Here is a 16,335-nt window from a genome sequence, read left to right as displayed (position 1 = left end):
ACTATATGCCAATAAAATGGGCAACCTGGAAGAAATGGACAAATTCTTAGAAAAGCACAACCTTCTGAGACTGAACCAGGAAGAAATAGAAAATATAAACAGACGAATCACAGGCACTGAAATTGAAACTGTGATTAAAAATCTTCCAACAAACAAAAGCCCAAGACCAGATGACTTCACAGGCGAATTCTAGCAAACATTTAGAGAAGAGCTAATAACACCTATCCTCTCAAACTCTTCCAAAACATAGCAGAGGGAGGAACACCCCAAACTCATTCTACGAGGCCATCATCACCCTGATACCAAAACCAGACAAAGATGTCACGAAAAAAGAAAACTACAGGCCAATATCACTGATGAACACAGATGCAAAAATCCTCAACAAAATACTAGCAAACAGAATCCAACACCACATGAAAAGGATCATACATGATGATCAAGTGGGGTTTATGCCAGGAATGCAAGGATTCTTCAATATATGCAAATCAATCAATGAGATACACCACATTAAGAAACTGAAGGATAAAAACTATATGATAATCTCAATAGATGCAGAAAAAGCTTTTGACAAAATTCAACACCGATTTATGATAAAAACTCTACAGAAAGTAGGCATAGAGGGAACCTGCTTCAACATAATAAAGGCCATAGTTGACAAACCCACAGCCAACATTGTTCTCAGTGGTGAAAAACTGAAACCATTTCCTCTAAGATCAGGAACAAGACAAGTTTGCCTACTCTCACCGCTATTATTCAAGATAGTAAAAGGAATCCAAATCTGAAAAGAAGAAGTAAAACTGTCACTGTCTACAGATGACATGATACTATACTACAGAATCCTGAAGATGCTACCAGAAAACTACTAGAGCTACTCAATGAATTTGGTAAAGTAGCAGGATACAAAATTAATGCACAGAAATTTCTTGCATTCCTATAGAGTAATGATGAAAAATCTGAAAAAGAAATTAAGGAAACACTCCCATTTACCTCTGCAACAAAAAGAATAAAATACCTAGGAATAAACCTACCTAAGGAGACAAAAGACCTGTATGCAGAAAACTATAAGACACTGATGAAAGAAATTAAAGATGGTACAAACAGATGGAGAGATATACCATGTTCCCGGACTGGAAGAATCAACACTGTGAAAATGACTATACTACCCAAAGCAATCTACAGATTCAGTGCAATCCTTATCAAACTACCAATGGCATTTTTCACAGAACTAGAACAAAAAATTTCACAGTTCGTATGGAAACACAAAAGACCCCCAAGAGCCAAAGCAATCTTGAGAAAGAAAAACGGAGGTGGAGGAATCAGGCTCCCTGACTTCAGACTATATTACAAAGCTACAGTAATTAAGACAGTATAGAACTGGCACAAAAATAGAATTATAGATCAATGGAACAGGATAGAAAGCCCAGAGATAAACCCACACACATATGGTCATCTTATCTTTGATAAAGGAGGCAAGAATATACAATGGAGGAAAGACAGCCTGTTCAGTAAGTGGTGCTGGGAAAACATGTAAAAGAATGAAATTAGAACACTCCCTAACACCATACACAAAAATAAACTCAATATGGATTAAAGACCTAAATGTAAGGCCAGACAGTATAAAACCCTTAGAGGAAAACATAGGCAGAACACTCTATGACATAAATCACAGCAAGATCCTTTTTGACCCACCTCCTAGAGAAATGGAAATAAAAACAAAAGTAAACAAATGCGACCTAATGAAACTTAAAAGCTTTTTGCACAGCAAAGGAAACCATAAACAAGACGAAAAGACAACCCTCAGAATGGGAGAAAATATTTGCAAATGAAGCAACTGACAAAGGATTAATTTCCAAAATATACAAGGAGCTCATGCAGCTCTATATCAAAAAAACAAACAACCCAATCCAAAAATGGGCAGAACACCTAAATAGACATTTCTCCAAAGAAGATATACAGATTGCCAACAAACACATGAAAGGATGCTCAACATCACTAATCATTAGAGAAATGCAAATCAAAACTACAATGAGGTATCACCTCACACCAGTCAGAATGGCCATCATCAAAAAAATCTAGAAACAATAAATGCTGGAGAGGGTGTGGAGAAAAGGGAACCCTCCTGCACTGTTGGTGGGAATGTAAATTGATACAGCCACTATGGAGAACAGTATGAAGGTTCCTTCAAAAACTAAAAATAGAACTACCCTATGACCCAGCAATCCCACTACTGGGCATATACCCTGAGAAAACCATAATTCAAAAAGACACATGCACCCCAATGTTCATTGCAGCACTATTTACAATAGCCAGGTCATGGAAGCAACCTGAGTATCCATTGACAGATGAATGGATAAAGAAGATGTTGCACATATATACAATGGAATATTACACAGCCATAAAAAGAAACGAAATTGAGTTATTTGTAGTGAGGTGGATGGACCTAGAGTCTGTCATACAGAGTGAAGTAAGTTTGAAAGAGAAAAACAAATACCATATGGTAACACATATATATGGAATCTAAAAAAAAAAAAAAAAGATTCTGAAGAACCTAGGGGTAGGACAGAAATAAAGACACAGACAGAGAATGGATTTGAGGACACGGGGAGGGGAAGGGTAAGCTGGGACGAAGTGAGAGAGTGGCAATGACATATACATACCACCAAAGGTAAAACAGATATCTAGTAGGAAGCAGCCGCATAGCACAGGGAGATCAGCTTGGTGCTTTGTGACCACTTAGAGGGGTGGGAGGGAGATGCAAGAGGGAGGGGATATGGGGATATATGTATACATATAGCTGATTCATTTTGTTATATGGCAGAAACTAACACAACACTGTAAAGCAATTATACTCCAATAAAGATGTTTTAAAAAAAAAAAAAGGAAAAAGAAAAAGACAGCTATAATGGATATTTTGGGGTCAACTAGGGAAATGTGAATCTGGACTGTATATCAGCTCATATAATTGCATCAGTGTTAAGTTTGTTGGGTATGTAATGGCAGTGTAGTTATATGTAGGAGAATGTTCTCCTTCGAAAAGAAAGTCTTTCCTAATATAGTACTGAGGGTTGAAGTATCATGATGTCTACAGCTTACTTTCAAGTGACTCGGCAAAAAGAAAATGTGTGTATGTGCACAGATACAGACGTAGAGAGAGAGAAAAAAGCAAAAGTGGTAAAATGTAAACAACTAGTGAGTCTAGATTGGGAATATTTGAATATTTACCATACTATACTTTTCAAATCTTCTGAGGTTTGAAATTTGTCAAAATAAAAGCCTAGATATTAAAAATTCAGTGTTGAAATTTCAATAAAGTATTATGTCACAGTGTCTCCCCAGTGCTGAACAAAGAGAGGTGAAAACATACTTGCAGACGTCACCATTTTTTAATTTCTTCCATCTTTCATAGAGTGTATTTGCAAGTTCGGAATCCACATCCCAGGTAGACCAATCCAGAGAAAGGCTCCCTTCCCAGTTAGGATTTTCTACAAGTTAGATCAGATGTACTATTTAGATGTATGGAAAACACAATTCACTTAGTAAATAATGCCAAGGGCTGAGGGTTAAAACTTCTCAAACTGAGAGGACGGTAAAGTGATCAATGACCCCCTGTCCTCGGATTGCTTTACTAAAAGTCCCTCTAACTCAATGGCAAATGATATATCAAATCAAAGAAACATGTATAAAACAAAACTAAATCGAATTATGTGAAGGTAATAACATAAAAGACACATGGCTCATGAATACAGTCTGAAACAAGTTAAAAATCATACTCGGACCATGTTTAACAGCTTTACACCTAAAAGGCTAAACTGCTTCCACATAAGTGCTAGTCATCATCTAAGCCGGGTTACTAGGCAGAATGCTGATGGGCAAACAGCAAGCCTCAGAAGAGAGCCCAGAGCAGGGCTCAATCTAGAGAAGGTGCATGTTTACATTTGCAAGCTGGTCTCCGGCTCACCTTGCCCTCTCTACTTATCTGTTCTGTCTTGTCTGTGCTAAAGATCATTATCAGGGTGGAAAAGTGGGAATCTCCCAAAGGAAATCTCTGTGCTATAACACTGTCCTTAGATTACATATTTTAATAAGTCAAAAAGCAGGAAGAAAACCAGGAACAGCTTTCTCTATCAACACCCTGGCCTTCAGCCTCAGGCAACAACTAGCGCTCCCTATACGATGTTTATGCTCCTGTACTAGAGTCTTCAAACACAATTCCAAATTATTTTTTTACTAACTTCTAGTCAGCCCTTTTATAAAAGAACCAGAATCTTCCAATTGTTCCTGGCAACAAGGTTGCTATGATGATCAAATAACGTGTCTGAAGAAAATCCCTTACAAAAAGTACAGGCTAAGACTTAAGGGGGCTTTAATTACACAAGCACTCGGATGTTTCTGGAGGATTCTTAACAATTTCAAGTCGTTCTGTTAATGATCATGCTCTTAAAGAACAGAATATGATGCAATGACGTTAATAGGACTAATTATTCCATCTACAAATACGAATTTTTCTCACTACTTCCCACCCCACCCCAAACTAGAGTTCTACAGAAAGCCTAAGGGCAAAATACTTACCCGCTTTTGATTTTCCCATGAAATAATGCATGCCACAATGTGCTATCACTTCAAAACCCAGACTCCCTTCCTAGATTGAAAAGTAATATATGAATAACTTACAACACAACACTAAACACAAAAATCCTAATGCACTCAAATGCGTAGCAGACGTTGGCCTCCACCTCAGCGAACTTCCCTTTGACCAGAAGCCAAACTGCTAGAAAGAGGTTTCTTGGCTTCCTTTCTCCTTGAATGAGAGCTCTAACTGTCTATCACAGGCAGGGTCACTACAGTGGATTCTGTGCAATAATCAATGCCCACAGTGACACCCCTTGGGCCTGACAGACACCAAGCTGCCTTCTGAATTCAAGATTAAATTAGTCTCAGGACATTCTTAGTAGGGTTTTTAACAAACTGTACTCTAATCCATAGTAACTCCTAAGCTACTCAGGACATTTAAATGAATGTCGCACTTCCTAGGCTCAGCAAGCACAGACCTGCTGCTTCCACACATTCCTGCAGCCTGCCTGCTCCTTCCCAGTCACGCTTCCGGTATGCATCCCTTGGTGGGAAAAGGAAATTTCTAAGAAACCTCCCCTGCTCAAAATATGGATGAATGAAATTAACCTTACATTTTGTTTAGTGTAAGTTTAGAAGCCCTATCTTTAAGCTTTTAGCTAAACATGAGGCACTTCCATCTATGAAACACCAACGCTAATAAGTGAGAAAAATCATAAAGATGGTTGCATGAATGTCTCATAGTGAAAAATTAGAACCCAGCATTATACAGAAGAGCTTGGATCAAAAAGAAGCAATAACAGTAACTAAATGAAAAGAAAGAAACATTAAGAAAAAATGAGACATGTTTAAGATAAGACCTAAATTAAATACAATATACCCAGATTTTAGAAAGCATTTTCTTAATTGTGAACCCTTTCAGGCTTTAGATTTGGCCCGCTAAGGAAATTCAAGGATTATGAGCAGCTGAGAGTCAGTTACCAGAGGTCTAAATAAAACATTTAACGATTTAGTTTATTTGAAGTCATTGCAAGTATGTACTAAAAGCTCAACTGTGTTTGCTACAGCAAGCACATATTCCTTGCTCCATACATTTTGGAAATAAGTGAAAATGAGATCTATCGACCTGTAATGCCTTATTTCATTTGAAAATTACCTCATATCACTTTATGAGAAATAGAAACTCTCTTCAAATAAAGATTTCTGTATCTGAACAATTTATCATCTAAGATTGGCCTGGTAATATCCTTCAATTTCTTAGGCAGCCTTAAAAAACATGAGCTCAACTCAGTCAATAAAGTCCAAGCACCGTAAGATAAGTTAATAAAAAGAAATAATTATTACAAAAATTATAACACGTATGTACTGTGTAAACAATACCTTGGTCGGTGCCAAGTAAATCTGTAGAGGTACTGCAAAAACAGCACCTATGTTTGTAGTCAAAAATACACGGGTGAATAGATTTATGGCAAAGTCTTTAACGGCAAGTTTCAAAGAAAATATTTTCCAACAGCCTGGAGGTAGAAATAAAGGGCCAGTGAAATTCAGAATCTAAAAAGAAAAGAAGTAAGAGAAATTACTTTCCTAACTAACGCTAATTATGATTAAAATCACTATAATGTGTGATACTAAAGTTTTTCTATACTTTGAGAAATACAATTTTACTCAGTTATTTCCAGGTCAAATATTGAAATATTTTTATGTAAATGATAGGTTTCACTTAATATTTAGCATACAACTGTTTTTAAATTTCACAAAAGTAATCTTGAAATGTTCATAGGCAGTATTTTACAAAAACCCAGTATTGTATCATGAACCAGGCTTCTTTTTACTAAATATAATCTTTTTAGAATAAATTATAATTTATAATATTTTTAAATAACGGTAACAGCAAATATCTCTAAAAGATGTACCCTGGTTCCTTTGAGCTCCTTGAACAATAGTTTGAAAAAAATAAAGAGAGCCTAAATGTAATTCTGAAAACGTTAAAAGAAACACACTTGCTTTAAAATTCATAAGTGAAAGATTTTGTAAATATCAGTTTCATAGTATTTGACTTTAAACAAAGCGTAAAATAGGATAAACTTGGATAAAAATACCATGTGTACCTTTAAAACACGCTTGGTCTCCTTGGAAACAAACACATCATTCAATACAACACCACGGTCAAAACGGTTGAGGTACCACATTGACCAAAGCCCCGATGTGTTCTCATGAGTCTCTATGTGAAACTGGGTTGCAGAAGAGTCCATTCGAAAATACCTGTGAACACAGGACACGCATGCCATCAGCCCTGTGTGTACAACAGCTGTTAGCATGCGAATGAGCCTCTAACTGCAAAAATGGTAGCTGCATAAAATGTCAGAGAACAAATGTAAGTGCTGGCAAGGACCAGACAAACTGCCTTCTTCAACCTTCCTGCCCACAAGTGGAGCATATGAAGGCCAGAGGGTGCAATGGGGCCAGGACCAGGATGGCTCACAGAGGCCACCAGGCAAAACCAGGACCCGAATGTAACTCAGAAACTGTGCAGGAGTACTTCTCCCTTCTCCCACATGTGGCCGCCTGGCCTGGATCTGATCCACGAACTCCGTCATTCAGCTTCTTCCCTCCCATCCTGCAAACCACCCTTTCACTTCCTACTCGCAGTGCTAATGTAGGGAAGGCAAGTCCAGAGAGAGAATCATGCAAGTCTCAGTTATATTTTTAAATCATCTCTAGATGGAGGGGGTGAAGGGGAACCACTCAATACCAGAGAAAGCGGAATTCACCCACCCTTGAGCCACAGGAGAGGAGAGGCACGCTTTTAGTGTCGGAGTGTTATTTTTCTTCCTGTCTTCTCTCATCCCACTGTCACAGGATGGAGCTGTTTTGAGGTAGGAGGAAATAAATGTGAAGTATCAGTATCTTTTCTTTCATTATGCTCAAACGAAAACAAGATAAATGTTTTATTTGTAATGTTTTAGTTCCTTCACTCTTCTGCCTCCATTAAAATCCTTTCTTGAACACTATCTTTCCGTCTTCCTGGCTGGGTGCCCAGGAAGTTACCCAGAACGTGTTGTCTACCTACCCACCCCTCTTTCCTAAAGCAACCTCTCATTTCTTCGTTGGCGGGGGGGGGGGAAAGAGAGTCAACGCTTTGTGGCTCTCCTTTTACAAAGATCTTAAGTAAGAGGCAAGTCCTTAGGTCTGCAGAGAAGACAAAAGTGAACAGTGAAGAGGCGTGTGTGGACGTGTGAGTGAGAAAGGAGCAGCTCAACCTGAGAGCACGGAGGAGCTCACAGCCAAAGTGGGTCCGCGCTGCAAAACACTGCTGAGGTATCAAATCAGTTTCAAGCATTCCTTGAGCCATGGAAGAACATCAAAACACTGGTACTGAATTCTTGACTCTGATACTAATACCCAACTCTTTTTTTTCTTTTAGCTATATATATGGTTCCCCCCAAAATTCAAACAGTCACAAAAAGATGTGAAAATAGAAGTCTACCTTTCCCCCTGACTTCCCCATTACCTTAGACAAAGGAAACAACTGCCAGCAGACTCCCAAGCATCCTTCCAGGTGCTCTAACATATACAAATACACAGATACCCTTAGAAGAAGGACACTGCTGACACTGCACGCCCATGTACGCTTCGTATCACCTGCAGACGCTAGCCCCCCCACCCCCAGAGATCAACTACAGTTCTCTGTCAGCGGAGGCTTATACTGTTCTGCTGCCACAAACAATGCATATTCCTGTATTACAGTTTTGAACATCTAGGGTGTATCTCTAGATAACCTTCTAGAAGTAGAATTAAGGATCAGAGAGCACATAGGCACATCTTCAATTTTCACAGAGATTGCCAATTTTCCCTCCCAAAAAGGCTGCATCAATTTATACCCATGTCAAAAATAGGAGTGTTTTTTTTCTTCCTAATCATTACCAACACAGGATATTAACATTCTGTCTGATCTTCATAGATCTAAGTCATAAATTATATCTCACGTATTGCTTTAAGTTAACATTTCTTTCAATGTAAGTGAGGTGGGGCTTGTTTTCATATGTTTAAAATGCATTTCTTTACAGAAATCTTTTGAACTATAAGTAAGACCCTGAAGATAGGATTGGGTTTATACTCGCTAGACATTCTGCATCGATTTCTACACAAAGAAACAAACCTGGGGCAGCTCAATCTCTCTGTGAAAGCAGTATGTCCATCAGACTCATATACAACCTGGTCTTTCAAATCACCAACTGAATTACGATCTATAAACTCAAAATCCTGCACATGTGGCAGAATAAAAGCAGCATCACCATCACTTCTTCCATCATGCGACCTCTTATAACTGTTAAGTCTGTGGAATTGAAACTGAGCCCATTCACTTCCTAAAGCCTTGCCTACGCTGTAGTTGTAAGTCATTTCACAGAAAGAACTGCAGGCATAACAACTGGATAATGAAAATAAAAAGACAATCTCCAATATTTTTAAAATCTGTACCTTTGCAAGTAAAAGAGGCAATTTTTGTAAAGTTTGTTGTGGAAGTAGGTAGGAGTACTGGTTCAAACTGCAGAGACAGGGCATCTCTCTGTGAGAAATGATGTACATCCTGTAACAAAAAACAATCCACAGTACTGCTCTTAGCTGGAGAAGACTGATCCAGTTTGAATCAACCCTGTTAAAATGACTAAGTAGCTCAGACTGGCATACAGAACAACTGCTCAGCACACGTGTCTATAATGGTACGAAGGGGTGCTGACAACCTTCATCCAAATATGGGCTCGAGCAAGGGAGAATGGGTTTAAATGAAAGCAAAAGATAATAGAGACAAGTGTTTTCTCAAAAATCCTCATGTTCTGCAATTAAATACACACTTGTAAGTTTAAACTACACTTTACGAAAGTATTTACAATTACCTGTATCCATATAAGGCTGTTTCCTGAATGCAATATATACATATTCACTGCCGAATCATCTGTCCAAAAGAATCAGAGCAATGAGATTAAAAGAAAGGGCCATCTCATTCTCACACCTTAATATAGTAGTTAAAATATCACATTACATATTTCTATAAAAAAATGTAACTTACTTTTCAACACTAAAATTGAAGTGAGGAGCTATTTTCTGTTGATTAAGTCACAAGAAAAAGGACCTTGGCAAAAAGACTGACCTGTCAACACAGGCTCTCTAAATGATGAACTACCAGTAGAAAAAGTCTGAGTTTAGGGTCATAGTACTACTCCCCTGGATGAAACTAACCAACTGGACAGCTTCAAATAAAGTTAAGGTCTCCTATTGATTAGACAGCCCCTCATTTCCTTATTTGACAACCACACTGGGGAAAAATAAAACCCTGGATCTCAAAATGCAGGCTTCCCTTTAATCCTCACCAACAGAAGTGCTCCCCATGGGACAGGAGTCTTCTCTACACTGACGTCTACCTGACCATTCTGGGAATCACCAGAAACTATGAACCCAAGGACAGGAAAGCTCTCCTGCTGACCCATGTCTACTACAGTCAATTCTGAGGACTGGAAAGTAAACAATGTTTGACCAACAATTAAGACTGCCAATTTAAAACTATATTTTGGTACCATTTCTTTCTCTGAATGTGTATATGTGTGTACATACACACACACCCTCACTTACCAGAACTGTCTTGATAACAACCAATGGATAAGAGCAAACCCCACATGATAAATCACATGGATCATATGTGTCTCCTACAAAATCTCTTAGAAACTTAAACTGATAAACTAGGTTATTTTTGGTAAGTAGGACACACAATTTCAAAGATAAAGTTCATAGAAATGAACACTGAAACTCACACTACTCTTACTGATCAGGCATCCAGGAATAAGCAGCAGACAACCAACTATTAAAAATATAAACAGCATGATTTGGTCAACTGAGCTTCTGCAAATCAGTAAAACAGAAACAAGAGACACAAGACTTCAAATACTGCGTGAATATTTATATTAGATTGTCGTGCCCATTTAATTAGTTTACTATCTTCAGAACGCCAAGAAAAATTCTTCCCAGGGAAACACAGAATGGTTTGCCGTTGCCACTTAATTTATTTTTTATTTATTTATTTATTTGTTTATTTATTTTGTTGCTGCACGCAGGCTTTCTCTTGTTGCGGTAAGTGGGGGGTACTCTTCGTTGTGGTGCACGGGCTTCTCATTGCAGTGGCTTCTTTTGTTGCCAAGCATGGGCTCTAGGTGCGCAGGCTTCAGTAGGTGTGGCACGCAGACTCAGGAGTTGTGGCACACAGGCTTAGTTGCTCCGCGGCATGTGGGATCTTCCTGGACCAGGGCTCAAACCCGTGTCCCCTGCACTGGCAGGCAGATCCTTAACCACTGTGCCACCAGGGAAGTCCGTTGCCACTTAATTTACCCCAAAATAATACAGCCTTACTAGCAGATGCAGATCGAGAACCAGTTACTACTGCACTGTGTTAATAATGAAAGCAAAGGCTCTCTGTCTTGGATTGCAATGATACGATCTATAAGTAAATGATATAGAATGATGATGCAGGTTAATCAAAATATGTTGTAACAGAAAAGTTTAAAGATTCCACCTTACCTGAGGTCTCAGATTTATCTGTAGCTACATAAATAATAGAGAGATGATCTAACAAATCTTGTGTGTTTTCTTCAAATTCTTTCGAGGCGTTTTCCATTGTTACAATTATGCTCATTTGTAGCCGTAAAACATCATCTGATTCCACATAGCAACTCTGAGATCGGAGGGATGGAAAAAAAGGAAAAACTCAAAAATATCATCTGAATTTTTTTGTTTTGAACTTCACGGGGAAAAAGCACTTAAGGTAAGGGTATGTGCATTTCTGAGAACAGAACATGCTGTTTTATTTTTTATTTCTAAGCAAAGAGGCAGGAAGGAAGGCAGGAAGAAAACACTAAATTTTTTATTTTACCTTTAGTTGCTGACACACTTTATTATGTAAACTGCATTCCAGTTGCACTTGCAAGAGGCTAGTGTTAGTGGTTTCTGCCTAAAAGAAGAAAAAAGGGGAGAAAGAAATTAAAAGGAAGCAAAAGGCACAATCTACTGCCAATAATAAACAATCTATCATTTATTCAGAAAGGACATTTCTTCATTCATTCACCATATATTTGAACGTCTGCTAAATGCTAGGTAGAATTCAATTTACTGGAAATACAATAGTGAATAAAACAGAGAAAAATCTTTTCTGTCACTGAGCTTACATCTAATGGAAATCATAAGCTCTCCCTTGGGCAACATGAAAATTCCTATTATGGCAATAAGCAGATAAATATGTTCTAAATATACACAGGAACACTGTAGTTTGGCATTTCTTATAATTTTCAAACATTTTGTTCCAACGTAGGAGTCTGCTCTTATTTTAAAGTAGGTTCACCCAGTAAGAGCCAATCAACGGTTCTGAGGTCTGTTTCCCATCTGTAGAGTGAGCTTAGACGCTATGAGAAAACCATAGGAAACGCCCAAAATTCAACCGGCTATCATTTTTCATGTGTGGAAGAGACGTGGATGGAAGAGACAAAAGTATATGAAAAGACTGCAGAATTTCATAAAGTTCAAAGATCTTAACAGCCACATGGGATGATATCAACATACTGTGAAGACAAAGAAATGCAAAGTCAATCCAGGGATACAGCCATTTGGGTGGGAGGGTGGGGGCAGCAGACGGCGAATACACAGAAAAGTCAGGTAGTGCAGCACGTGAATCTAAAGGATCTCCGCTGTGAGATTTCCTCTTCTGTTCAGTGTGACGTGTCTCGCATAGTGGTTATAAACAAGGCACTTGGCTTGGCAGTCACAGTCGGAACACCCGAAAATCTCAGCAAGGTGAGAAGGCATTCCCCAAATCCTCGGCTGACTTTCGTTTTACGTGGAATCACCACAATTACGTTTAATTTGTTAGATTTATAAGACCTACCTAAGTACATTATATAAAAACACATTTTTAACCACTTCAATTGTCATTCAGCAATTAATGTATAAAACAAGAATAAAAACAGTTGATCCTCTGTTCCGTGGATGCAGACTGGAAGGAACTTGAGCTTCCTTGGAGTGTGGTATCCGAGGGGGGTCCTGGATCCATTCTCCCACAGATGCCAAGGAACCACAGCACGTTACTTTTTTTTTTTTTTCACATTACATTTTAAAGTGTAGTAAAAAATAGTTAGGGGGTTTAACCAAGCTTGTAAATAGGACCAAACATTAACCAAAGGCTCTTTTAAAAAGTAATTGCTAGTATCAGCTAGACTTAGGGTAATACCACCTGTAAACTGAACCTCAAATCTTAAGGAAGAGCTAGATTTTCGAATATGTTTTTCTGTGAGCAAGTCCCACATCAAAGACATACACAAAGAAAGACCACTACTCCCCGAAGCTGCGTTAATCAAAGTTATAAGTGACCCCCTCGTATCCAAATCTGATAGAAAGCTCTTTGGCCCGACCCTTCTCCGCCACGTCGCCTCCTCTCGGTGTTCCTCTGTCCTCTTAGGCTCCTGCTTTGCTGGCTCTTCCTCCTCGGGCACCAGCTGTTAGTCACTCCAGATTCCACCTCGGCCCCCTTCCCTCTCTCCCGCGGGGGGTCTGCGACACGCTGAAGCCGCCCACGTTCATCTCAGCAGCGCAGGCCTCTCCGCACACCCACGCAGGCAACCAGCGGCTGGGCGCCCCTCTGAATCCTCACCCACGCCCAGAGAGCGAGGCCCTTGCTGTAGGTCTCGTTACTCATAAAGTGGTTTGAGCCAGAAACCTGGAAACCAGCTTCACTTCGCCTCCTCACTCAGCTCCAGCAAACAGACCCAGACCCCAGGTTTGCTGACTGGACCTCCTCAGCAGCCCCTGGATCCGTTCACTTCCCTTTATTCCTAACAAACACCTGAAGGATCAGGGGTCAACTCGCTATGCCGGCAGGCCAAATCCAGCCCGCGGCCTGTGTTTGTATATGAAGTCTTGCTGGAACCACAGACACGCTCCTTCTCTCACAGAGTGCCTATGGCCGCCTTCGTGCTGCGACAGCAGAGCTGAGTATGGCCTGCAAAACCAAAACTATCTACTCTCTGGGCCTTTACAGAAAAAGCTGATGGACCCCTGCCCTCGTGGGAGGGAGGGGGAGGCGGGCAGGCAGGCTGGTACAGCAACTTCCTCCTAGTCTCCCCGCGTCCACCTCTGCCCTCTCCTCTCCACTGTCCACACTGCACCAGGAATGAGTTTACGAATAAGCAAATCCGCTCACGCCACTACCTGCTTAGAACCCTTCACAAACTTCCTGCTCGGCCAAAGCCCCACGTCCTTTACTGTAGCTACAAAACCCGGGCACCTGCCTTGTTTCTACATCCTTGTTTACGCTGCAGCCTCGCCGGTCTACTTTCTGCTCCATTTGGCCTTCAACCTCTGAATGTGCTGTTCCTTCGCCTTGAACTCGCATCCCCAAGCCACCCTCCCCTCCATCTACCTAAACCTGATTCATCCTTCATGTCCCAGCTTAAATACCATCCTCAGGGAGGTCGTCCTTGACACCACCAGGGGGTAAGTGCCATCACTCACATCCACACCGCCTTTTACCTGACCTTCCATAACGCCCCTCATTACACTGCAGCAACCTGTTCAAGGTCTGCCTGTCCCAGCAGACAGTAAGCCCCCATCTGCGCTTTTACCACAATGCCTGCCACTTAACTGGCACTCAACAGACAGCTGATGACGGAAGAGAAGTGGCTGCACAGTCACAGATGTTTGCTTGAAAGGTGCAAGCCTGAAAGGGGCCAGAAACTAAAAATAAACAATGGCTCTAAAATAAGAGCACGAAGCAAAACCTGATATCTGGCATGTGCTTCTGATCTGAAACTTTCCCCAAAAAAAGTTTAAAGAAACACCCATATCAACACACTTTCAACATATACGTTTATAATTAAGTTGGGTTTTGTTTCATCTACAACAATTTAACTATAGGTCTTAACCTGACAAGGCAATTTTCTTGCCTAAAATACTTCTTCACATGTTGAAATTATGTTAAAGTTCAAAATTATGACTTTGAACATGATTTAAAATCCTATCTGCACAGTGATTTGATGCGATTTAAAGCCCAATATTTTGTCATTCTTGATGACAAATTTATAATCTACCATGAATGAATTTATAATTTACCAAGAATGAATTTATAATTTACCATGTTAAGTAAGATTCTTCTGTTAGCTGAAAACATAACAAAAATAAACTACAATATTGTTTCATTTGCTGTACAACATATTTCAGACTCCCACCAGGGGGAGTTCCTACACCTCCAAACTGCCCTTGAAGCATGCTGATTTTTCCCAAAGAGAAATTTAAATGTTCATGTCTTTCTCTCCCAAAAGAACAAAAGTATTGCAATCTTGACTTAAAATCAGAAACTATAACCAAAACATGAGCCACCTGGAGCAAGCACAGGCACACTGGGATTACAAATTATCTCTGAAAGGACCCCAGCTGTTTTGACATTTGTTTTGACCCCTTATGCAGAAGTGTGCCTGGGCAGATTATAAAAGAAAAACAAACAAAAACATACTTCTCTACTTTTGAAACCTCCCACATTATTTTAATAAATTAGTTCCTAAATTTGACAGCTAAAAGAAGTAACACTTCCTTAGTAGTATTTTTTAAGATTTTTTTTTTTTTTAATGTGGACCATTTTTAAAGTCTTTATTGAATTTGTTACAATATTGCTTCTGTTCCCTGAGGCATGTGGGATCCCAGCTCCTTGATCAGGGATCAAACCTGTACCCCCTGCATTGGGAAGCAAAGTCTCAACCACTGGACCGCCAGGGAAGTCCCCTAAGTAGTTTTCACATAAGTGTATGATATTATTTTAGAAGATGGGAAAAGATGTGGTTTGGAGGGGTTAAATGACTTATCAAAGGTTAGTTAGTAGAAAAACAGGAAAAAAAAAAATAGCAGGTCTTTTAACATAAGTCATAAGTATTTTTTCCAAGTAAATTGGAACAGGCCAAGTCCATTTCTCCTAGGTACTTAAAAGCCTAAAAATTCTTCAGCATGAAAATATGTCTTAGAAAACCATACCAGGAGATAATGTAACAGTCAAGAAAATATCCCTGTTAAGACTTCTTTTGTATGGCATGTATTTTGTGGAGAAGACGTATGAATTTAGGGAATGGGATGAAAGAGAAAAAAAATCACCTTCCTCTACTTGCTAAAAAATTGGTCTTTGTGTACCAGGCCAGGGGCAGAGTGTGATTCTGGGGGGCTGTGTGCAATTAAACAGGAAAGAAAATGATAGACAAAGTTCTAAGTCATCTGAGATGACTTTCACTAGCAAGAGTAAACCATATCCTGACAAGAGTATATGAGAGTCTATAATGCATTAATCCAGACAGAATGAACAACAGATTTGAAATTATGATGTTCCCAGTATTGACCACATATGAAAACCGTTCATTTCAGGAACATAATGTATGAAATATAAAAAAATTACTTAGATATATCCCAACCTGAGATTTCTCCTTCTCAGTTTTCTTCCCTTTCAGAATTCTGAATGCTAAATTGTAGAGGCCCTTACAAAGGTAAGTCTCTTATACCCACGTGTGTCTCAGTTAGGAACACAGAGCCCACATAAGCCATGTGACCATTCCAGCCAGCGGCCCACACATATGGTGCTACGTACAATACATTCTATACAGCAAATCATTTTGTATAAAATGAGTGCTTTCCTGGGTCCCTTCTACACGACACTCACACTCTTTAACTGAACTCCTAATTTAGTGTCTCCTGCAT

At 39.5% G+C, this 16,335-nt stretch overlaps 1 protein-coding gene across 8 annotated transcripts in view; it reads right to left on the bottom strand.

Moving 5' to 3' along the window:
• Positions 1-16,335, bottom strand: part of TMEM131L (transmembrane 131 like) — a 159,031-nt gene that overhangs the window by 47,877 nt on the left and 94,819 nt on the right. For all 8 annotated transcript variants that reach the window (XM_082391494.1, XM_082391496.1, XM_082391499.1 and 5 more), the window contains 9 exons: positions 11,489-11,566; positions 11,137-11,290; positions 9,465-9,523; positions 9,049-9,157; positions 7,345-7,435; positions 6,678-6,831; positions 5,950-6,120; positions 4,570-4,639; positions 3,365-3,482 (listed from right to left, as the gene is read on the bottom strand). In XM_082391494.1, the coding sequence (XP_082247620.1) occupies positions 3,365-3,482; positions 4,570-4,639; positions 5,950-6,120; positions 6,678-6,831; positions 7,345-7,435; positions 9,049-9,157; positions 9,465-9,523; positions 11,137-11,290; positions 11,489-11,566 (1,004 nt within the window). The remainder of the gene's footprint in view (positions 1-3,364; positions 3,483-4,569; positions 4,640-5,949; positions 6,121-6,677; positions 6,832-7,344; positions 7,436-9,048; positions 9,158-9,464; positions 9,524-11,136; positions 11,291-11,488; positions 11,567-16,335) is intronic.

Source organism: Balaenoptera borealis, assembly GCF_965194805.1.
Source record: "Balaenoptera borealis genome assembly, chromosome: 4".
Lineage (NCBI taxonomy): Eukaryota > Metazoa > Chordata > Mammalia > Artiodactyla > Balaenopteridae > Balaenoptera > Balaenoptera borealis.
Note: the sequence above shows the minus strand (reverse complement) of the source record. Positions and strands in the feature narration are given on the sequence as shown.